At 36.9% G+C, this 24,506-nt stretch overlaps 1 protein-coding gene across 7 annotated transcripts in view; it reads right to left on the bottom strand.

Moving 5' to 3' along the window:
* CACNA2D3 (calcium voltage-gated channel auxiliary subunit alpha2delta 3) overlaps window positions 1-24,506 on the bottom strand; it is a 458,323-nt gene that overhangs the window by 164,636 nt on the left and 269,181 nt on the right. For all 7 annotated transcript variants that reach the window (XR_015701497.1, XR_015701498.1, XM_087744701.1 and 4 more), the window contains one exon: window positions 1,182-1,260. Coding sequence is in view for 5 of the 7 variants with exons in the window: in XM_087744701.1 (XP_087600827.1) it covers window positions 1,182-1,260 (79 nt within the window). In the remaining 2 variants the exon portion in view is untranslated. The remainder of the gene's footprint in view (window positions 1-1,181; window positions 1,261-24,506) is intronic.

Here is a 24,506-nt window from a genome sequence, read left to right as displayed (position 1 = left end):
ATACTGTCCGACATCATGACTTACGCTGTTTCCAATTGTGATTTTCAAAGCTATAAAAAAGTATTTAATTACTGATTAGAGGTAGGAGATTTTTGCGTTGTAAGCTATCAGAAAGCAGGTATTGTAACTATTAAACTGAGAGAAAAAAATTATAGAAGAAACAGACATTAAGCTGTTTAGTTGATTCATATGAGTAAGATTCTGACTCAAAGCAACATGGCTCTGAAAAGAACAAAGTAGTCCTGAAGAATGACAAAGGTGACCACTTTTCCCCTTCTGGGAATAAGGAAGACATGGACCAGATGATCGACTAAGGCAGTCTCTATTGCCTGGTCCTAATTTCTGAGTTGCTGTACTTAGATCTTTATGAATCTGTAGAGCTGGGCTAAAAAGCTAAAAGATTTTGTTGATTAAATTGTCTTCAAAAAGATGCTTCAAAGGATTCTTATACTATTATTTAAACTAAATTATGGTGTACTATTAGCTGATTAAGACAAGACTTCAAACTAAGTAATTTCCATCAGCTGGACATAACGGTAGTTAAAGAAATAATGACTAAATGGATAGCACCTGATGCAACTCATCATAATGTAATGTGGCACAACAGAAAAAAGAACTTTTTTTTTTTTTCCCCCCCCAAGAGGAAAGGAAAAGGAAAACCTGAAGATTAATTAGGGTTTGGGGTTTTTTTCTGAATCATTCTTCTTTAGTCAATCTTTTTACTGTAGCATCTCAGCATCTTACATGTTTTAATGCTCCTTCCTTAAAGAATATAAAACTGTTTTTTCAATTACACTGTCAGTTCCTCAACGGACAGGATGTCTGGTGTTTTACATACCGTGCCTAACTCAACAGGACTTGTACCCAATGTTCTTAGGAACCACACTAACTCTGACTGAGTAAAAACAGCTACAATAGAAAAAATGCTTTGAAAGCGAAGTTTGTTCTCTGAACAAAAATTTAAGATCACATATTTTAAGAAAAAAATAAATTTCAATTTTTTTTTTCTTTTTAAATTGTATGCTACAAGATAAATAAGTGTTTTCCTTTCCTGGAAAAAAACAACCCATCCTCTCTGATTAGTTGTCAGTGACACCATATCTGTAGAAGGGTCAGATATGCGGGAAGGCTCAGAAATAGGGTTTTGAAAACAAGGCTTTCACAGTTGAAGGTTAACTAACCTTTGTTAGCACAGGCCATCCACTTCAGGTTATCAGCAAAAGCAGCTTCTCTTCCAATCAGATAGGTAAAAATACGAACCTGAAAGTACAATGCAAAAGATCAAGTCAACTAATACTGCATTTAAAACTTATACAGACGTGTAAGTCATATGGATAGACCCTTTTTAAGACAGTATCGCTGGTTGAACAGCGCAGTAGGTTTAAAAAAAAAAAAAAATCTCTGCCAGTAATGTCTTCGTACGAAAATGTGGCTTTTGTTCTATGTAACAGAACGGCTGATCTCTTTGGGTGTTTTTAATAGCTGACATTTAACTAAAGTTATGGTTAAATGGTTGAAGTGTAAGTGAGAATAAACTAAAACCACTGGGGTACCAGGCTAAACTGTATGTTTCAGACAAACCTGTTCTGCACTTATGAAATCAGAAAATTGCTATGGTGTGGAGGAAGAGGCACTTAATTAGCAAATACTTCTGCACATAAAGGATCTGAAACACCAGGGAAGCAAACTCCCCTCAGTTTTCAAGGTTCATATGACACAGCATCTTTGTCAACTTACAGACAGGTACCCACAGGTGGCACTTGTGCTACCAAGTGATAAAACAGCAGAATCACGTGCAGGGTTGCCACATTTCCCATACAGAAATATCTGTGCAAAAAGCTGTGCAGCTGGTCTATGCATATGCATGCACACAGACACACAGAGACCTTCGTCCAGAAATCCTAGAAAATTGCCGCTTTCCTTAAAATTCTGCCCAGATAAAAATTCTTGGCAGAGAAGAAGGGCATACTTTGGAAACGTTGGATGCAGGGGGTTGGACAAGATGATCTTCAAAGGTCCCTTCCAATCTAAATGATTCTATGACATTAGCAATATTTTACACAAGAGATTAAAAATTTGACTGATTTTCTAATGAAATAACTTGTTCTACATTTTGTGGCTTTTGACGATAAAACAAATAGATGAAGTTAGGACTAGAAATTGACAATTTGTAGCTGCAAACATGGTGCTATCATTACGTATAAGAAGAAAGAAAATTATGAACTCCATATTGTAACACCAAAAATTGTAACTAAACCCCACATCAGATCCTTTAATCTTTTTATCAGTATACTTAATAGAATCATCATGATCCAAACTTTTTTACAGAAACTCTGTTATCATCATTAAAAAGATGTACACAACAAAATATTCTCCGGAACATTTTATTCAATAGCTGATTGGGTCTCACATTCACAAAATAGACCCGCTTAAATTATACAGAAAGCTAATTACACAGAAAGAAATGTCAGATGTGAGAAGTTTATGAAGACCTCTAATCTAATTAATTTGCAATTAAAAAAAAAATCAAAGCATTACATTTCTCAGTTTTTTCTATTAGCACTTTTTTCTCACTCACAGTGAGACAAAAGAAGTTATTTGTAGACTATACCAACTTTATATTAAGTTCCCATAGGTTTTTTCCATAGAAGAAGTTTTAAAATGTCTTTGGAAGTTTCCTTCTTTGCTGTCAGTTGTGATACTATATTCCCTCACTGCCCTTTTGTCCATTTTCTTAATGGCCAGATCCTGTTTCTCGGCATACATGGTGTTTTGCATTATTATCATGCCTAGAGACCAGATTTCAAAAGCAAAACTTCTCCCAGTCTTTCAAACATAAAACGTACATAGAACTCAATCATGATTTATATCGTTTAAAAAGTATACACACCGATCGTGTAGTGTCGTTAATTAGTTTGAATCAAACAGTATGCATAATCCTACTCTAAGACTAAAGAGCACAGCATTAAACAAAAGAATGGTACTTTTATGCTTTGTTGATGGCTACGAAAAGCATTAATAAAGAAAATCTTTATTCTCTAAACATGTGAAAGGGCACAGTGATATTTATATCCCCAAAATACAGCATAAATCACTGTCACGGTTTATCTTCCTGAAAATGATGCTCGACGATAGCCTATGATGAGACTGAAGACATCTGAGAGATTTATATTTAATGATCTGCTTTAATCTATAAAGAATCAAACTACATTGTGTTCCTAATAAAAGGAGACCAGCCTTATCTATCAGGATGAGCAGCAAGCACCATAATAGGCGTAGGGAGCAAAATAACTGCGTTAAACCTACAAAAAATAAAATTTCAACAAATTGGTATTAGAGATCATCACGAGGAACGGGCTGCCTCTGGGACACTGTTGCAAGGATTTTAATGATTTTAGAGAAGCAGAGAGCTAGCACTGAAGATGAGCGATCAGAGTTTATTAAGTCCTGCTTTCCTTCCCTATCCCAATGAGTTGTGTAGTTTTCTCTATGCACTTTTCACGATGCATGTTATATAAATGATGTTTACCAGAGTCAACATGAAGTATAAAATCTTTTATAAAATGAAATATAAGGTAAACTATAGTTTTAAAATACCTTTTCTATACTACTCATTAGTTAATTAGAATGACTTATTATTCCTAGTAGCTTCATGAGAAAATAACTATGTAAGGTCACAGGAAGGTATTTTAGTTAAAAATAATGCCACTGATACATTACAGTTTTTCTGTTACATTGACCTTAAAGGTACGTTAATAGGTATTACGAATATTGTTTAATACTCTATATTCAGAATAGCGAGGAAAATCCTCAAAATCGGCTCTGATGGCAAACAATTCTGATTGTAGCTCTACTTCTAAAAATTTCTTTTCATCAGTTCATTGAACCCACCAGTGTAAAGTTAATTCACTGTGAGCTTGCAGTGGAAAACACTCATGAGTGCCTAACCATTCACTTTAGAAATAATTCTACAAAACAAATGCTTGCCATATTATTCTCTGTTTTCAGAAGTCACACCAATGACTTGGGTAATAAACTATTAGAATTGAAACTTGCCTGAATAACTCTACATTCTAAATCCCATTTTTCAAAACGAACTTGGATCTACATACCTTTTATACTAGTTTTACTCTTCTGGACAGGTATTTTATGTAATAATTCTGGATGTGCTGGTACCATCCATGGTATAATACCAATAAACAGGGACAAAGTTACTGTGGTCACATACCTGTTTTCTGCATCTCCATAAAAATATAACCAAGTCAATATTATAGAAGTGCTACGTTAATTTAGCAGGATGAGTTCAAATTACTTCAACTTCTGCACGTGGACAAGACCTATGCAGTGATGGGCTACGTATGCTGCAAAACAGGACACACTGCGTCACCGTTACCACTGAAACTGTCATCGTAAATTGATTGGACATTAGGTACCAGATTTAATATCCATCCATATTCTCAGAGACGATGCAAGATGAATGCTGTTAGGTAAAACCTGTTAATGGTGACCACCAAATTTCCTTCTTTGTGTATCTGAAGTAACTGAATGGCAAGTTTGTCAGAGCAGTTCTGCTCTGCAAAATGATTGCATGAAATGTCTATTTTATTCAAACAATCCAGATATAGCACTAATATTGCATAGTCTACTAATAAATACATATAGTACTGAGGCATATGATTGAAATCTCTATAATTTATAGTAGATGAGGAAGTATAAAGCGTGTCTCATTCTGTGGTTTGTATTGGACCTTGAAGAAAACACCACAATAGAAACTATGAGCTTTAATAAGAATATAGACTATATACATCCATATACACTGATACACCTATATCTCTATCTTATGGTACAACACATAGTGGTAGGACACTGAAAATTCTTTCAAATCCATATGAAGTGAACATTTTAGTCAAGGCAGACTGAATAAATTCAAAGTTGTTATGGGCCAGTCCCAGAAGATCCAGTAACAACATTTACATAGTCTACATATGCTCTGGCTAACTGAGTATAAGCCAAATGAGAAAAATACCTTTCAATATCCATGCACTGTGACTGAATCAAGCGACCATTTTTATCTGAGAAGGAATCTGCATCGGAGGGTGTAAGAACCTCTCTGGCAAAAAACGTATGACAGAAAGAGAACCCTTCAGTTCCGATAATTTTGAAAGCTTTGTAAGATATTTGAGAGAGATACCTGAATCAAAATATTTTCAATGTCTGACCTGTAAAATATGATAGCAACTATATTAAGGCTTAACACGAACTGTTAGCTGGGGAGAAAGGAAATATTCCCAGGCAGAAGCACTAGTTTTGAATTGTTATATCCTATCTACAAAAAAAGAAAATTGTAGATGACGTCAGATTCACTGAATGCAAAGCAAAGGTTACTCCAAGAGCAAAAACTATAATCTTTGGAACTACATTTGCTATTCCTGCACAGTATATAGCTCCTACAGATGTGCCATAGACTATTTTTTTAAGCCAACGTCCACTGAAAATGGAGTGAGAGCTCCACAGTAACATTACAGAAACTGAAAGGACAGTGGAACTAGAATCTTTAATAGAGCTTGTGACTTTCTCACTTCGTATTTTTCTACATTTTTCTAACGCGGGTGTTGAATGGCAAAGAATACCATTTGGATTGATGTATTTTAATTATCTTTAAAACAGCAGCTGTAGAAACCTCCCATATATTACCTTGTTATTAGGTCTCATTCCTGACCCAGAAGGATCACCTCTGGGAAAGAGCACTCCATTCAGTTACTATTCTTACCAAAAGATTGCTGCATAAGCTCACGATTCTGAACTGTAGAATCATATTCATATTAAGCAATAGACTGATATCAACAGTGCATTTTATGACGGTCAGCTTCTACGTGCAAGATTGTGGATTCTGGTCCAAACCACTAGTCCATAGCGAGCTAGTGAGAAGCAGCACAACATGTCAACAGTTGTCACAAGTTGCGTTGGTAACTACTCCCACGTACAGAGTAATTAAATATTAAGGCATTGAACCACTAAGCTCAGTAGCTCAGACAAAACTGAACACAAATCTTACAATGAGTAAAATACTGAAATCAACAGTAGATATTTAACTGCATATGTTATCATTATTTTTAACTTGCTTTCTCTGTGGTTTTCCAGTCTCTGTTTTACCCTCTTGTTGCCTTACCTATGCACAGATCATGATTTGGATTACACAGGTGGTTTGCTCTTTCTTCTTTGTTGCATCCCCTCAGATTTTTAAAAATAAGAGAGTATTATTAAATAAGTTTCTTGCTTTTACAGTTAGGGAATATTCTGAAGTTTGAACCTTTAAACTCTGGACAGACGGCTTATATAAAATCTCAGAGATGCATACACTCAACCATTAGTGAGGAAACCTAAGAATGATGATTTAAATGACAGCTATTTCAGTGCTAACCACTTCATCTGAAATATCCACTTAACAGTTTCATCCATTATGCACGGACTAAGCTGCAGTCCCTGAACCGTCCTCACCTCTCAAACTTCATTTAACTAGCAGCGTAGCGAAGAGAATGGGGACTTTCTTCTATCTATGTTAAGCAAGACGAGTCAATCTGCAAGATTCTACACACTGGAACTGTGAAGTCGTATCTTCATGCCGAACAGCTGGTAAAATAGTATTTCCAGAAACTTAAAATACGGTGTGGGAGGGGAAACGGGACTTCTGCTTGCAGCTGACAGTGCAGACCTCTGTTTGCAGCTGCAAACTATTTCACAGACACCTTCAGCAAAATAGTCTTTCCTTTCTGGCTCAGCAAGAAATAAAAATAGTCCTGTGGCAGGAGCTGTGGAATTTAAGTTATAAGTGGGATATAGGAATGAAATTCAAGTTCCCATAGTTGTAAGTTATGGTGGTCAAGGCATGCCCCAGCTAGTCTCTGCATAGATGAGCGAATGGGCTGATTGGGAGCAATGGAGCAATGTGAGACTAAGTGATTGCCTGAACTCTTAAGTAGCCTCACCACAAAGAGCTGGCTTAATTGTTACAGGAGCTCTCAAGGTGGGATTTGGGACAGCCCTGGAGGTTTTCCCAGGCAACGCATGCTATGGCTAGACCACCCGATAGGCACTATTTGTATACTTCAAAGTGTTAATTAGCGACTTGGTTGGAGAATCTGGCCATCCCAGAGACTTCTTCAGGCAATTCCTGCTGTAGAATTGACCAAACTGTATAGAGAAAAGATATTTGCACAGTTATCATCGTAGAAAGCCTGAGGAAAAGTCACATAAGAGAGTCTTCTGAGCATACTTAATATAGTTAGGAAATGTTTTGTACATAATTTAAGGTAATAAATAGCAATGAATCATTCCTGTGCTGGAGTAGGGATATACAACCACAGGCCAGCTGGAAATAAAGATTCAGCAGAACGGCAATTCAGAGCATCTCACTCGACACAGCTGAAGACACTGTTGCAAGGACCCTTATCATCTAGACAGCATGTGACCATCCTGTTCAAGATGCTTGATTCCCCACTTGAATATTACCCTATCCAAAGACTCCCCCAAACGGTTTAACATTCTGGTCTTTGCCACAGTCTCAGCGGCACACTGATCAAAGCACTTCGATTTTCATTTGATCAACAGCTAAGAAAGTGACAGTAGGAGCAAAGGAGACCAGAGCTGGTCCAGATTTGATTTACATGCTGTAATACAAGATTCACAAAAGCAATTCTCTAACTGCCTGAATTTTGTGAACCTAATAATGAAAAAGGCTGCCATTTATTTAGGTCTCTTACACTTGTTAATAGAACTTTTCAAAAAGAAAAATCACTGGTCTCCCTTAACGTGTTTTAACCTGTGCCGCATACTGTCATCTGAAAAGTGAAGATGGGCATCCAGGAAAAAGACGACTCATTTTTGTATTGACATTTCTTTTCCTACTCCGCCTAAACATATTCATGTGTTATCTAAGAGGCACTGAACATTTACACAGGTTAGTACATTAAAAAAAAAATAAAAATTTGTTTGTTTATCTTTGATTAAAAGCAGAGCAGAATGATTAATAATTTTCATTAAGAGCTGGTGCCACTCCTCTAAATACAATCCCAGAACTACATTCTCAAAGTCTGTTGCTGACAAAAAGCAAAGTTCTGGTTTCTTCTCTTTGAATACAATCAAGAGAGCACAGGGGAAGAATACAGGGAAACGTAGCAGAGCTTAAGGTGAAAAGAAAAATGTTCATTTTGAAATTCTCATGTGCATCCATTCCAGGCAGTTCCATTTTTCTATTCAGAAAAATAGCATTAGGAAGATTCCCCATTCTTTGAAAGTCTACCAAGAGGTAAAAAAATAAAACGGGGTGGGGGGTGGGGGGGGGGGGCGGGGGGCAGGGAAGCAAAAGTTAACTTTACAAGCTGTAATTTTTGGTGGCAGAATTGACAATTACATTGCATTCGAATTTGCCAGGCTTAACTTCTGATTCTATTCTTTTGCTATTTCAGTTTTATGTTGTAAATTACTTGTCTCTTCAAACCAGCTTCTCGTTCTGTTGATTATGAATTTTTCATGCTCCATTTCTTCTTACCCTTTGTTATAATGGAAATAGTCTTAAAATTAGTTACCCAGGATAAACTTATAAACTCTTCATCCTTTAAGCCTCAATAACTGGTTTCTTCATTGGGGTCCTGCTGCTTTATGATTTTATGATGTCTTCTTTAGCTTCAAACTCCAAAAGTAAGTAACCTAAACTTACTTCCAAATGTAGAAAAAGCTTGAGGTTTTACTTATGCTTCCACTGCTTCCCTCCCAACGTTACACTGTGCCTGTTGCCACTTCCAGATTGGTCTTCAATATCACACTTCCTTACATAATCTCATCCTCCTATTCCTCTCTTCAGCATCCTTTTGTACAAGTCTACCTCAGAAGACACCAACGGCAAAAGGAGAAATCGATGCTGCAGTTGGTCCCAGTGTTAAGGAGATGATGGCATTACCCCGCCACACTTGTCAGGAACAGTCTGGATGCAGTCATAAAGGGTTTTGAGAGTCATACTGGATCCATTCATCACAATCAGTAAGATTCACATGCAAAAAATCTGAACAGGCCACGGGTCTTTGCACAAGTAACTTTTCCAAATCCGAAAAGGGAAAAACGTTGAGTTTGTAAAAGCTATTGATTTCTGAGATGTGTTATAGCTCCTAACTTTAACCTACACACACACACACAAAGCAATCTGAAAATAATACACGAATTCCAAGTGTACTCCAGCGTATCTGGTTGTTGCAAAGGGCATAACATACAGGGCAACGAACAGGCATGGGAAAAGAGCAGTAAAAATACAAGGTCACTCTAGAAACTTCACCTTATCCCTGGATGTCTTCATAGCTTTTTTTATTTTAGTTCTTTTCTTATTATGAAGAGGTGAAAAAATGAGTTAAGGGTATATTTGCATTGATAAGTTAGCAGGAAATTCCATGAAGACAATGCTTTAAATGAGCACACAAAATTCTACCAATGAGGGCTACAAAGCCCTGTGGTAGAACACAAGATAGCACTACGACAATATCTTCTACTCTATTAGAGACCTTCACCCTGTAGGGTGCCGAAAGACTCAACTTACGTTGCACTTAGTGCAAGGAAGCCATGAAATTGAAGCCATTACCTCATGAAATTGAATCCTTAAACACTAAGTTACTCAGTAAAAGGTTCTTCACTGTAATCTTTCTCCTGTAGTATTTAAAATACCTCTTTTGGAAAAGTTTGTGTTTATACATTTCGTCATGTTTTCTCCTTCTTGCAATTGCACACTGTACCCAGACAATTCTATGACAGTGTTTTCTATCATAGTGATATCTGAAACACTGTGCATTGTACCCTAAATACTGATGGGACAGTTAACGGAAACAAACCCCAAATACTTAATAGGTCTATTTAACTGGAAAACAAGATGTTTTAAGCAAAAACAGTAACAAAGAAAAACACTTAATTTGTCTGAGGATCATCAAGCAGCTGAGCCCTGCTTTCCCAAACATCCGCATCCCCAACAGCTCTTTGTATAGACTTACCTCGGAAAATACATGCAGGAAAAAAGCAAACTGATGCTGTAGTTTATTCCTTTGTGGTCAGGGGACAGCATTACTATGTCACACTCGCCTGCAAGGAACATTTCTAGATCCACCCTCTAGGTCTAGGACTGCTGAGGGTCACTTTTAGAAAATTCAAAGAAGCTACATGTTTTACATGAGACATCGAGTGAGGATATTTCTTCTGGCACTGAAAACGTATTGACATCTTTTGTTGATTTACAGAAAATTATAATGCAACTCAAGATTTATGAAGAATAATTTCTCCTGTCAACATTCACCCGATACATCAGGAATATTATTAGCAGAGGAAGATGAGATTATGCTGTATTACACTGTGCAGGGATAGAGCAGGTGATGAGAAAGTGTCCAACACCATATTAGCACAAGGCTTACTGCTTCCCTAAAGGAGTTTGATGGTTGACATGGTTCTGAAAGGAACAAGACGTCTCAGGCCTTTTACATGGGGCACAAGTTCTAGCTGCTCTATACACCCTGAATTATTGGCCACAGAGAACAGCAAGATCAGTTCCCTCACAGGCAGATGAGCTTTGAATGGCACAGCAAGACCTTATCGCTAAACAATTATATGTAAAGATTCGGGAGAGCAAATAGGTTGTATTAAATAACCATTTAAGATTTGGCATTTAACAGCAGAACAAAAAACCCACAAAATAGGTCTAAGAAGCATCTAATTCTTTCTAGCTTATCTTTCCTGCTTGGTGTGCAGCATGTATGACTGATGTTAAATAAGCAACCAATAATGTACAAAGTGTAATGCAACAGTATGTATCTTGAATGTACGAAATTCTTCTTAGCAGTTTAACAGCTAATTCAGCAAAGAAAATTTTCACAGATTTTGAGAATATTAAACGTTTGGGCTGAGACCATGTCTAGAAAACGACATCCCAGAGACACCTTTTCAAAACGTTATGATTACTCGGAAAAAAAAAATACAAAACAAAACCCTGAGATTACCAAAAACCAACTTGTTACCTTCACTGTAACTTTTACTTTCAGTACAAGCTATAATATTTCTCCTACCTTTACAAATTACTTTGAGACCAATTGGTTAAGTGTGTTATAAATATTTCAGATGTATCTATAGAATGCCAATAAAATCTTTATACAGCACCTCCAAATATTGTGTATATATTACACACTTTTACTGGAGAACTATTTTAGATATATTTTACCGAGTTTTAGAAAATTTTATTTATTCTACTTTTTATATCCTTCCACTGGTAAAGCCAGCCATGGTAAAATGAGTTCAACTACATGGGGTGTAGAGGGAGAGGAAAATTGTAACTCACATTTTTATAACTTTCAAAAATAACCTGACATCAGCTTTCTATCATAACAACGTTACTATTTCAAAGTAAAATATGATACTATTTATTGGAGGTAGGAATAAGTTCTGTGCTCTCATCTGAAAAGCTAAAGAAATGTTTGTTTCCAGTCCTGATACGCAAGATTCCAGATCAGTCATTGCAAACCATTAACAGCCGAGCCTAGAGGAACTACTTAAGGATAATTCAACTATACCTATTATTGCCATTCTTCAAAATGCTAGTGGATTTGCTGAAATGCAGAGCAGATATTTTCTTCCTTAAATGCAAAATAGTGGCCTAAACAAATTAATTTGTCTGAATGGAGAGGAGGGGAAGCGATTAGAGCAGAAACCATGCCATAACCAACTTTCTCAGATCTAACTGAAGCTTCTGTGGAAAAAGCAGGCTCACATAATTTCTGCTACTACACTACTTAGCTTTCTTGTATATGAACTAATATTTTTTGCAAAAATCCATCAGAAAAGGTCAAAATCGGACTAAATTCTAAGTAACCCAATACTGCCAACGCCTCCGCTTCTGTTATTACATAGTTCCAGGATGTAACACAGAACAATGGTAACTCATTTGCAGTATACTCCACTGTGCATGGTGCAGACACAGATTAGGGGATGACATAATGGATAAAGCACTGGCCTTTCACCCTTGGGATTTTGTCCAGCCTGCAGTCCTATCAGATAATGGGTTTGGCAATCTCCACTAGTCTCTTTTGGACACTAATCCCCACTACAGAATCTCTATAATTCATCATATAATGTAATACACCTGGCAACCTTACCACCAGTTAATTCTTTTGTTACGTAATGGCCCAAAGTGAAGTCAAGGGTGGTTAATGCTCTGACAACCGGCTATTATCTCCCATAACAGCTGATTTTGAGGGGATTATTGCAGTCATAAACCATTTTATAAAAATTGACAACTGGGAAAGCAGTGTAACAAAATAAGGTGATATTCAGAAGTTTTATCACTGATTTTCTACCAATCTGTAATGGAGTTTCTAGCATCCAAAAAATGCTGGAGAGGAAACTTGAGATTAAAGGTACAGATCATGAGCCAAGAATTTGAGGCCTGAACAAGCTTATAGCCAGAAAAGCTTGACTATTTTGAGCTTACCGATGCTTTTTTGTCTTTTTTTCTGTCAAATGGACAGTATATTTCTTCTTTATTTTGTCTCAATTATTAGTTCACCTCTTTCCTTTATCAGCATTCTTCCGTTTTCACTTTGAAGTATTTCACCACTGTTATTACTCCACTTTTAGATCCACAGCCTTGTTCACAAAAGACCGAGGGACTTCACTGCATCAGGACCAATTGCTGAGGATGTAAGCGAGCCTTCAGGCAAGACAAAGGGAAGCTGTACTCAGTTTATGGGATAAGAAATCAGCTCACTGAAACTGTGGGAAAGGTTAGGAAGATGAGCAGTTGAGACTCCTGTCTAAACTACAACGGCATTAACATCCGAGCAAACAGACAATAGTACCAAGGTACTCATAGTCAAACAAATTAGAGTCAAATTAGAGCATGCAATTGTTGTCTGAGCACTAAATTCTGTCACCAAAGTCAAAATGATTTGGTAGACATCAAACTGTAGAAGGATAATTGGAAAAGGTATCAGATGCAAGGTCCTTCTGGGCTCTCTGGTAGGTCCACCCAGCTACATCTGTGCAATGCCATTTTATATGGTATAGGATAGTAGCATTAGTTGCATGCTATATATTTAATCAACAAAATTGGTTTTTAGAATAAATTTCTCACAACGAAAAAAAACCCCAAACCAGTAAAACAAAGCCAGAAAAATCTGAACCATAGACACTCTCCTGCTCTGACTGAGAGGCATTACTAAAAATGTCCATTGAATAAAATGTGATCTGTTTCATGGAAGCCATATAGAATTGTGTTGAAGTGAGCTGCTGTATTTCATGACTCAGGATATCATCCACCCATCTTTTTTCATGCAGACTTGACTTGAGCAAGCTTTCCTTCAGTACAAGGAGGTGTAAATCCCTGCCCGCCCTTTGAACCAACCATTTTAGGTAAAAGTCAACGTGGTACTGAGCTCAACTTTGTAAGCCTATGTTTGGTTCTCTACAACTGAATTTTATGTTAGAGTTTATACTAACTTCAGTGGCAAAAGGTTCAAGTTTTAGAAATCCAACCAGCAACAGGAAAAGTTTTATAACTTCATAAAGCACAGAAAATTGTAGTCAGGTCTGCTCACAGAATGCAAAGAATTTTGCAAATTACAAGCATAATAGAATAAAACTGAAGGCTTTATTTACAAGAAGAGGAAAAAAGCTTGCACATGGAATTTTAAGATTACCTTACTAATTCATTGAAACCAAAAATCAGCCAAAGCAAAAGCTGCAAATGCAGATACTGCTCTGACGGAACAGCAGACCCACTGTTTAGCAAACTCTGGTAGGAACGTGTGTTGATTGTCAGACTGCCTGTGAGTAGAAGCACTACAATTTCTTTCTGAAAACGCTGAGTTAGTGGATAGAAAAATAAGTGAGATTTTACATAAAAACTGTCTGCTATGCTGAAAAATATTTAATCCTTCAGACACTGTGTATGTACACCATGAATTGTTTGAACCATCCAAGTGTTGCAGCAAGGACATTAAATGGACATCATATTCCTTCATCTTGACATTTCAACCAACTGAAGGCAATTGCTGCTCAGACTGTTATAGCCTATAGTATACCAGTCAGTATTAAAATTACTATACAGCCTTTAAGTTTATTTTTTATTAAAAATTAAATTTAGCTCTACTTTATCACTTCTGTAGCCCTACAGCATCCGTGTGTTCTCACAGCTAAGTCAAGTCAAACTAAATATTTAATACACTGTTCTAATTAGCTACAAACTATTACCTGATTTAAGTCTGTAAATGAATGTGAAAAGACTCTGGAGGCCTAACGTTAACCTTCATCCACTCCAGTTATACGAGAGAAATTACAGGCTCTAATTAGACTCTTTAAACTGCAAAGAAATAGAATTTTCATAACCAGCTTATTAAAAAACGAAGGCCCCCTTGGGACAGGGCAAATTGCTTCTACCCTGATCCGCTTATCCTTGTACAACACCATACAGAAGACTCATGTTGTCTGACTTACACAGCTCATATTTCTCCCAAATTAATGAGCACTCAAATTATTCCAGCTGCCCCCTTGGCACGGGGAAAAATTGAAAATCCATGGCTGCCAAGTGACGTGTATAACCCAGCTGCTAAATAAAATGTGCTTAAGGGGACACAGCTGTTGAGGTGCCTATTTACATTAAAATAAGTCCATGGATACAGAACAAATGCCTAAAGACAGCAAACAGTGTGTAACACTTTGTTTAACCCTTTCATTAAGCCAGGTCACAAAAATCTGCCGCATCATTTATAGGCGAGATGTAAAAGCATGGCCTTTTTACCTTATGATTTCTTTCTTCTAATTTGTCTAATCTTGGAAACTTTATGATTTTCTTTTGCAGAACTGGTAAATTCAGAGGAATCACATTAAATAGTACAGTTCACATGTCAGAAAGGGCAGTTGATTTTTCAAAACAACTCTACTTGGGAAAAATACAGAAAATTTCATTCCATTCCCTGCTCTCCAAACATGTGTGCAGTGTGATGATAAGCATTATCTTTGAGACAGCAGAACTTCTGAAAATGATACTTTCAGAAGATTCACACAGACTTGTAGTGTCAGACCAAAAGGAGACTATTACATCTTTGTGCCTTAACCTAGACAGGCTGCCAACTCATTTCCACATGAAATTGAGGATACCAGGTATTATCTTTAAAATGCTAAATAGTATAGGAACTCTGTTCCATAAGAGTTAACTCTCTTCTAAACAAATTTGTGATGCTGTGATTCATAGACCACATTTTAAAAATGTTTTATAAAACATGACTGTAGTCCAACTGACTTGAAAATTACTGTGCCAGCTGCAGAGCCATTGAAATAACAGGGGCCAGTACAATGTTTCTCTTTACTACTCAGGAATACTTGGCCAAAGGACACCTTAGACCTAGCACCAAAATCCAGTTTCAAATTCTCGCAGTTGAAAACGTTTGCTTTATTCAGTAAGTATGTATGAGGTCCAAGCCATAAAAAAGCGTATATGCAAGCTAACTCTAACAAGAAGTGTACAAAAACCAGCAGATAATGTAGAGAAGGTTCAAGTAGTCAATGGTTTATTTATTTTAGCCTTCACCAGAAAGTTTAACTTGAGCAGTCACTATGACATTATTTTTAACTATGGGATTAGGAGCTGAGGTCATATTTGGAAAAGAATGGTAGATAAATAAGATGTGTTTAAATCAATGAAGCCTGATAAAATTTCGCAGAGAGTATTCAAGGAACTAATTAAATAAATCTTTAAACCATTAGTAAATATTTTTGAAGATCTGTGGGCAGCAAAGGAAGTACCAAGGACAAGAAAAGGGAAACATATTTTTATATTTTCTTTTCAAAACCAAGAAAAAGGAAAAAAAACCTGTAGAATTACTTCCTAGATTTTACTACCTAGAAAGACACTAGCAAAAGTGATTAAACAATCAATTCACAAGCATATACAACATAATATCATGGAAAGAAAGAGCCAACATCAATCTAAGAGCCATTCTGTCAAACCAATCTGATTTCCTTTTATGACAAGTATCTTTTGTACTACATAGGAGAAAAGAGAAGGAGAAACGTATCTTGGTTAACTTCTGTAAGTATTTTTAGGAGCAGTATGGTCACCCAGACCAGTCTAGGACTCATAGGCAGCATATCATCCATGAGAGCTTCCAATTGGGACTGACAGAAAAATAAGCCACAGCATGTTATCTGCTCAGCGGTGTTGTCTGCCTCTAAGGACTACCAGCCTAATGAAATGAACACAAGGTGAATGCACTTTTCAGACAGCTGTGCTCTCAAAGTGTATTTATTATTGTCGTATTAGGAAGAGAATTTGATGGAGGGGGGAATGATCTGGCCTGGATCAAGTGCAATTTAATAATTTGATTCAGGATTTAGATGACTGACTAAAGAGAACACTTAAAAATCTGTCAAATGACATGAAGCTGGAAGTCATTCCAAGCACTTTGGAATACAGAAGTAGAACTCAAAATAGCATTTTTGAGCAAGAGAAACAGTCTGAAATGAACAGGATTAAGTTCAGCTCAAGTAAGTACATAACTAGGAGGGAAAGTTCTAATGCATTGACAGAAGATGAGGAAAATGTTAGTAGAGCACCAGAAAAAGATCTAGATTTCATGAAGAACCACAAATTCATTGTGGGCCAACAATGGCAAACTACTGAAATAAAACCAAGTATCAAACACTTGCTGCATATGGCTGAAAGAAATGGCAATACATACTTGACATGAATGCAAGATAAAGGAGGTGGTTATTCAGCTCTACCTGTGAAAAAGAAAAATGGAAAAAAGCTTTAGCTAGACTTTGTGTTCGCTGTTGGGCTTGAGACTGTTAGAAAGGTCTGTGATGAAGTAGGGACCATGCATGTCCACAAGATTTTTTTTTTTACTTCTCAGTAGCTATCCTAGCTAATTTTATAAGCACTGTAAATTAGAATGTCACCCAACAGTAGGACCCATTTCACATAAGCCTACATACACTGTAACGTAATGGTCATCCTAGTCAATTAAATATTAAATACAAAACCCAGGTTTGCTTCATCGTAATTGTTAATTCTTTTCTGACTGCATCCTGAACAAGTCATTTAATGATTTTACCTGTGGCTGACTCCAGCTACTGTGGTTACCGAGCTAGATATATATGTCTTCTTATTAACCCTTTTATAATGTTGACAAACCATTGAGGGGTTTTACCTGTCAGTTTGAATTCGTTCATGTTCAAACACTTGTTAAATATCAACAACAGCAATTGAGGTGTTTGGAAAGAACTGTTTTGACTATTTTAAACCTGGTCCTAGAAAGAATTAAGAATGAGGAGCAGAACTTCGGACACTAAATATGAAAGCTCCAGCTTAGGGAGGTCCATCCTTTGAATTCAGAACTAGTGACCTTTTTTTTTTTTTTTTTTTTAACATGACTCACAAGCTATGCTCTAAGTCTGTAGTTAATTATAAAAACATGCTCTGTTTGCTCTCTCTGTTTTCACTGCTGGTTTTGCATTGTCCAAACCATATAAAAGTATGCAGTGATGTCACCATATGTATCATGGACAAGAAAAACAGATGAATGCTCTATAAACACTCTTTGCTGTTAGAACATGTAGCCTAAACAAAGGGCTTCCTCCTCCTTTTAGAGAAACATGGGAAGCATGAGAACTGGGAAACAAAATGAGGACATCGAGCATCAGCACGCTTACATTTGACTTACATTTGACATTAAGAAATACAGGAAAGTTAAGTTAGTGGTGAAAAATAGGGAACTCCACCAAAGTTAAGAGATAAAAATAATTCATTTTGCTGAAGGAGTTTTGACGCTGAGCAACTCATTTCTTAAAAAACTTCCTGACACACTACATCACTGTAGGCACTGTTCCTTGTGGCAATCTTTTTCAGGAAATAATTGAGTCTGTTCAAAGAGCACCTATTCTGGCTTTTTACTGCCTCCATCACTATGCCAATTACAAGCTCTAAAATCAGACCAGTAATTCAGAACTCTAGGACATTTTTAACATGTAGAGTTGTTTTAAGTATCTAAAAAATGCCTAAACCTTCAGTAATTTTTTAATACAGTTGCTTGAGGCTGCCTTTGGGGCCCAAACACAAATAAAAGACATTTTACCCCCAAGTAGAATGATAATGGCCTGTACAGAGAAAATATTTTCAGAAGGTGACTGCCCCTTCAGCACATAACAAAACCCACTACACATGAGTAGCAATAAATCTGTCTGTGAGGGGTGATTTCATAATCCAGCTAGACCAAAAGACAGTTTGAATTCCGGTCTGTGTTTCAAAGAGTGCTCAGATGCAGAGGAGACGCGGTACTCTCACGCGACAGCTTCCCTCTGTGGCCGTGCGCTGCAGGAAATGGCATCCTCTTCACCAGAGTGCAGAAGGGAAGGAAAATATTACATTTCTCAGGAAACAGCGAATTGCCGTGTATGTTAATATCACTTCTACATCACAGGCTAACAGCAGCTAATGATGGAGGAAATACTACTGAATTTCAAATAAGCTTTCCATACATGAAATGAAAACCCAGGCATACCGCATCTTGCATGATTTCCTTAATTAAGTGAATTTCAGCTGATCATTACAGATGAGCCAGAACAAACCACCTACAATTCTGTTGTCTCCAGAGAAATCAGGAGTGCCTTTTTGGAGAGACAGCTGTCTGTAGATCACAAATTTGTCCCTAGGATCAATTATCTTGAGTTAGGGATAACATAAGTGCTTAGCATTTAGTATCACTGCAATCATATAAAAAGGATACTTTAGAAATAAAAAAGGAGGTTAAAAAAATAAAAAAATTGAACAGAAAAAGAGACTATTGGAGTAGGGAAGTAAAGACAAAAGAACAAAGTAAATGCCCTCGGTGTGAAATAGAAGACAAGAGAAGCAAGAATGAAAGTAAGGTGGAAGAAAAGACAGAGACAGCATTCAAGAAGAAAATAGCTTACAATAGAAGGAAAATGGTACTTCTGAGAACTGTAAAGGGCAGAGTTTGCTAAGCAGAAAAAATGAGTTTTCAGAAAACAGGGAGTGTAACAAACTGCACTGAAAACTAGACATTGAGAGCTGTTAGTGTCATGAAACAGAATAAACATCCTTAATGCAGTGTCAGGCGACACAGGGAAAAAGTGCCCAATTGAGACACAAAGGGACTATAATAATAATAATAAACATTAGGAAGTCAAGATATGAGCCTAACATTGTATCTTATGATCTAGTAAAAGGAAATATATGACTGCATATATAATGAGAGCAAGAAGAGAACAGAAAACACAAAAATACAGAAGAGAGAACACATGCATGTGCAAGTTCTCTCTGTAAAAAGCATGCCTCAGGAAAGGGAAATCTAATGTGCAACAAATTAAGGCAGAGATTTTATTAAACCTTTTAATGAGACGGCCAAAAGAGAAAAAGGGGTTATTCAATCAATGGTAGAAGAAGTAGGTTAATTAAGCCAGACAACATTTGACACATGGAATTGAATGCCTGCCCAGCTGAGCCTTAGGGCCCTGCAGCAGGGACAGCTGTCACAGAGGGAGGGTGCAGTCCCCAGCGTTGATCCTTCGCTCTAACCTAGGGAGGCAAGAAACGCAGGTGGCTACCAGAGGAGAAGGAATGGCCAGCTGGGGGCAATGAAACTCCAGGAATCCTGGCTGATGCCAGAGAGGAAGAAAACAAATGGAGCTCTACTGAAATCGCTTGCCTATCTGTCCATCATCCCCTTCCTATTCTTGTGTCCAACTCCACAATTCCTTTGGGTGAGCCACTGCCTTTCCCTCCACAGGAAAAACATTTGGTGTCTGTACTATTTCCTCTTACCATCACGCACAGCACTTAAGGACTGCTATATTTAAACACTGATCTGAAATAAAGATATGTGTGAACTGAAACATAATGTCCATTCCTGAATAAATCCATGAGGGGACACTTAATTCAGAGTACCAATGCTGATGTTCTTCTCAGTTTAATCTGTTTGGAAGATATGAGGATTAGAATACCTGCACGTGGCATTGAGAAATACTCGTTCAAATTCTTCATAGATACTTCTCAACGTTGCCATGCATAGGCTATAATATGTGGTGCTCTCTGTGCTACATAGACATGAGACATACTTGTATAATCCCACATACGTCCACTGGAAAGAAGAGAAGAGGAAGGAAGAGGAGGCCCTGGACAGAAAAGAGCCTTTATTATTTAGCCTTTCCCTTTGCAACGTTTACTCTGACATCAGCCACACTGTTGAAGTGAAGCACACACTTATGTTACTATTAGAGTCACTGAAATTAGAATTCGGTTTCCTAGTTTTTTCTAGAAAATTCATTTCCATTTACTCAAAGGAAAAAAAAAAATTACTTGAAGAGTATCCACTTTAATAAAAATTTATAATTTTTTAAGCTACATACAAGAGCTCCGCCATGCTGAAATCCAATAAATGAGATGTAGATACGGTGTTTTTCTGAATCACAATACTTATACAGCTAGCTCTAGTTCAGAAATCTCACAGAAGAATAAATACAGCTTTCAAATAACAGTTCATTCATTGGAAGTAAATAGCATGCAGACACTATCATCTCTCGGTTTATAGCTATCAACTTTGACACTTCAGAGTTCATTCTCAGATCACCCCAATAGCCCTACGGATGCAGTTTAGAATGGACATGAACCACCCTCCCTATTCAAGCAACACCTACTGCAAACACGATCTACACACCGATCTGCAAGCACGTTCCATAACCTTCTTTTCCTTGAAAGCTATTTATGAGCTTTTACTCCCAAATGCCTTCTCTAACAGTGTTCCTGTTCCTACCTCTGAACTTCATGTTTCAATGATATTTGGTGTATCTTTTATTCACTGCCAGGCATTTTCTTTATCAAGCCAAGGTACGTTCTCAGAATGATGTAAATTTCCCATAATTGCATACTTCCTTAAGTAACCTTTTTCGGAAAGCAGAGTGATAAATTGTGCCAGGGTTTTATTTTAAAGCATCACTAGAAGTAGATAACATATATAAATGTAAAATACAATTCAATGTATTCCTTAGACAAGGAGACGTACGGAAGGTCTCTGAACATCAAAAAATGTTAGTACTTCAGATGTGGGGAGCTGCACATGGATTTCTAAAGTGCTCTTTGTTTTATTTGTTCTCACTTATTGTGCATATGGAGCCATTAGTCTCAGTAAGCCGTCTCAGTCTCTCCTCATCCAGCCAGTGCTATTGATTATCTGGGCCACTGTCAGAGGGAGATTAGGATAAGGCTGACGGTTAGCTGGCTGATGTTGAATCAGGAGAAAACTCAAATGATGCCAGTATACTTGAAGGAAGAAGTCAGCTTATATACTGAAAAGGATCTCTTCCCTTTTTATGCAGCCTGTATTCCTACCATTTGTTATGCACATTAATTACTAGCACGGGAGCTGCACCAGATCCCCCAGCTGCTCTGGAACCAGCAGCTGAGCCCAAGAAAGCTTTCTACATGGGCAACTAGCCAGGGAATTGCAATCATTTATTTCAGATGTCATCCTTTCTATGATCACTCTTTTTCTCAAAAGCAGGTTACGGCAACATATTCCACACAGAAACATAAGACACTACAGAATATAATTTCTACATTAACTTCAAGATGAAGGTTCCATCTATCAGTCCCAAATAATCTGAACAATGTCTATTTGAGAGTCTCATCTGGACTACTCTACTTGTAAAACTATTGAAGCTGCCTTGTCCTTAATTTAAAAGAGGATGGCATTAGAGCATCTTCCATTAAAAACTCTTCATTTGGGAACAGGTTTCACCATCTGCCTGAAATTGTCCAGAATCAATGACCTTCATAAAAACATAATACAAGAGCCATCTTTTTACAGAGACTCGGGGCAAAGCAAGTCCCTCAACAAACCCACGTAGACAGGAAAAGAGTTTATTGTTCCGCTCATAACTTAATTGTTTTAGCTATTTTATGCAAGGGTGCTCCAGGCATTTTACTATTACCTATATAATAAAAAAGTAATAACAAATTTATAGAAGGCCCAATAATTGGATAGGTGAATACTTTGCCTCCAGAGCTACTGGCTGAACTTTTACATCACTCAGGAAACTGACCGTGGCTGCCACCCGGACAGTAAAGAATAATGCCGGGATCTGGGATTCAAAGACCTGAAATCTGCTCCTTTCTCTGTTGGTAAGGTACAGAAAGTGTCTTTACGTGCCTGCCTAATATCGTATTTGTGGTCTGACTGCAGTAATCAAAGAGCAAATTTTCCAGTTCAGGACTGTCTTTTTGTATGCATACACATCATTACTAACACCACAGAAAAAAACAATAATATAAAAAAACCATAGTTTGGTTGTGTCTACCAGGAACGTTTGTGACCGTCAGAGCAGCGTGTTAGTATCAAAATGAAAATACAGCAGTTTGACATTACAAGAGAGAGATGTACGACGAGAAGTAGTTGGTGTTACTTCTGGCTTACTCCATATGCTATCATTGTTCCACTTTCATGCACACTAAATAAAACCAAAGTAGTAACTAATGATGTTTAAAAATAATTGTTATTTTAAAATCAAGAGGTTAAAATTCTTCGTGGAACAATTAAAGAACACAATTTCACTTGAAAGGATTTAAGCAAATGACAATAGCCAAGGACAAAAGCACTTCAGAGTCTGAATTTCAGTCTGACAATTTATGTCTAGATACTGTTACAGAACTCGGTACTCACCAGTAGACCTATATGTGAATTTGCGATACAAAAATTCAAATTCTTCTGTACTATATTATTTTGCCAGCTATTTTAAGGAAACAGTCATGGATTCATGTTATTTTCTTACTGAAATTTGTTACAGTACCAATAATTTATCTGGTAAATTTTTTTTCCACTGAATTTAACAGAGCTATTTTAGACTTTAAGCTATCTAATAAAGCAGAATTGAGCTTACCACCTGATTGTATGCATCTTCGGTATTTTTATTCCAGAGTTTTAAAAAGAAATCCTTAATTCACTCTACTTTTCCCACATTCTTCAACCATTTGTTTACTTCCAGAATGTCAAAGCAGATTTTTTTAATCTCATCCTGCTTATCTCTTTACAACTTTGTTTCGGTCCAGTCCATCCTACGTAAACTATTACCTCTAATTTTACCAACAAAGAAGGACTTCACAATTACTGTACTCCTTTATTTGCTTGCTGCTTTTACCAGGACAGACCATTTTCTTAATCTTTATTTTTGCACTAGCTCTATTGTTTCACCTTGCTAAAGCCTTTTTTTTCACTGAGGTAATTCTTCTCTGTTAGCATACATGATATTTCTGTCAATGAGCACTCAGTAGGACTACTTATCTGCTTAAGCGCTTGCTGTGCTGACCTGGATGGCACAATACAATACTTGACAAAAATCAGTTTCTAAATAGGAAAATCACACCAGTACAATATGTCTCACACTAGAAAACTGGTCAAACGTCCTAAGGTCTTTTAGGAATAAAATTCACAGTCAAAATTACAATTCTCAAAAAATATTTTAGATTCAAAAGATAACCTAAAGCAAGATTACCAAAAGTTAAACAATGCTGATAGCGTAAAGCAAAACTAGCAATAATTTTTCAAGTGTACATTTTCATGTCAAATTTGACTTTATATTTTCTGGATTAAAAGCATCACTACTATTCCAGAAAACCAACTTCTTCCATCTAGTGAACCATGCATTATCTCCATACTAAAAATATTCCTCGGTCAAAACTTTAACTTACCAACATGCGTTAATTTACTAACTCCAGAGCCACTTCACAAACAAAATGTGTCAACAGCTGATTTTTACTCCAGGTTTTACTATTGATAAAACTACCAAAACATGGAACTTGTTGATCTGTAATACCTAGAGAAAATAATGGTAACTACTCTTGTTTTTTTCCTTTGTCAGTGTCTTGTCTCCTTCTGTAAATAATAAGCCCTTTTGACCTTTAAATTTTTTTAGGAGTTTAGGAATCAGAAAGGTAAAATTGTATTTCTAGTTAAGATTACAGTTCAATCATGACATTTTGCCAAGATCTATTTATTATATTAAAAGGATTCAAAATGTGTTTGAATAAATCAAACTTAAACCGTGCCTGATCTGAAACTGAAAGAAAAGCTACATCACCACATCTCCTTACAGTCTATAATTAGCAGGGGAGAAGCATGAATTTTAAATGCTCAACCAATTCAAAAGCTACATGGTTGAAAAGAAATGAAGTGCTGAAGACCTAAGAGAGTCTGTTTCAAGGTTGATTCCCCACCAAGAACGCACTGGGTGGATAAAACTTCGGAATCTCTTGTGATTGAAATGTTTAGGTTATGTCTTAACTTACAAACATGCATTTTAAAGCATCCTGTCCTAAAAGATTTAATTGATCTGTCCCCTGTCCAAACAGCAGTCCCCACTTTCTTGCATACTTTGGCATACGTTGGGGGTGCTAAAACTGTACCGTTCATGCTCCTCTC

The sequence above is a fragment of the Nipponia nippon genome, unplaced genomic scaffold, assembly GCF_047370975.1.
Source record: "Nipponia nippon isolate SJK-2023a ecotype South Korea unplaced genomic scaffold, ASM4737097v1 scaffold_9, whole genome shotgun sequence".
NCBI classification, from domain to species: Eukaryota; Metazoa; Chordata; class Aves; order Pelecaniformes; family Threskiornithidae; genus Nipponia; species Nipponia nippon.
This window is presented reverse-complemented; position numbering and strand designations above follow the sequence as displayed.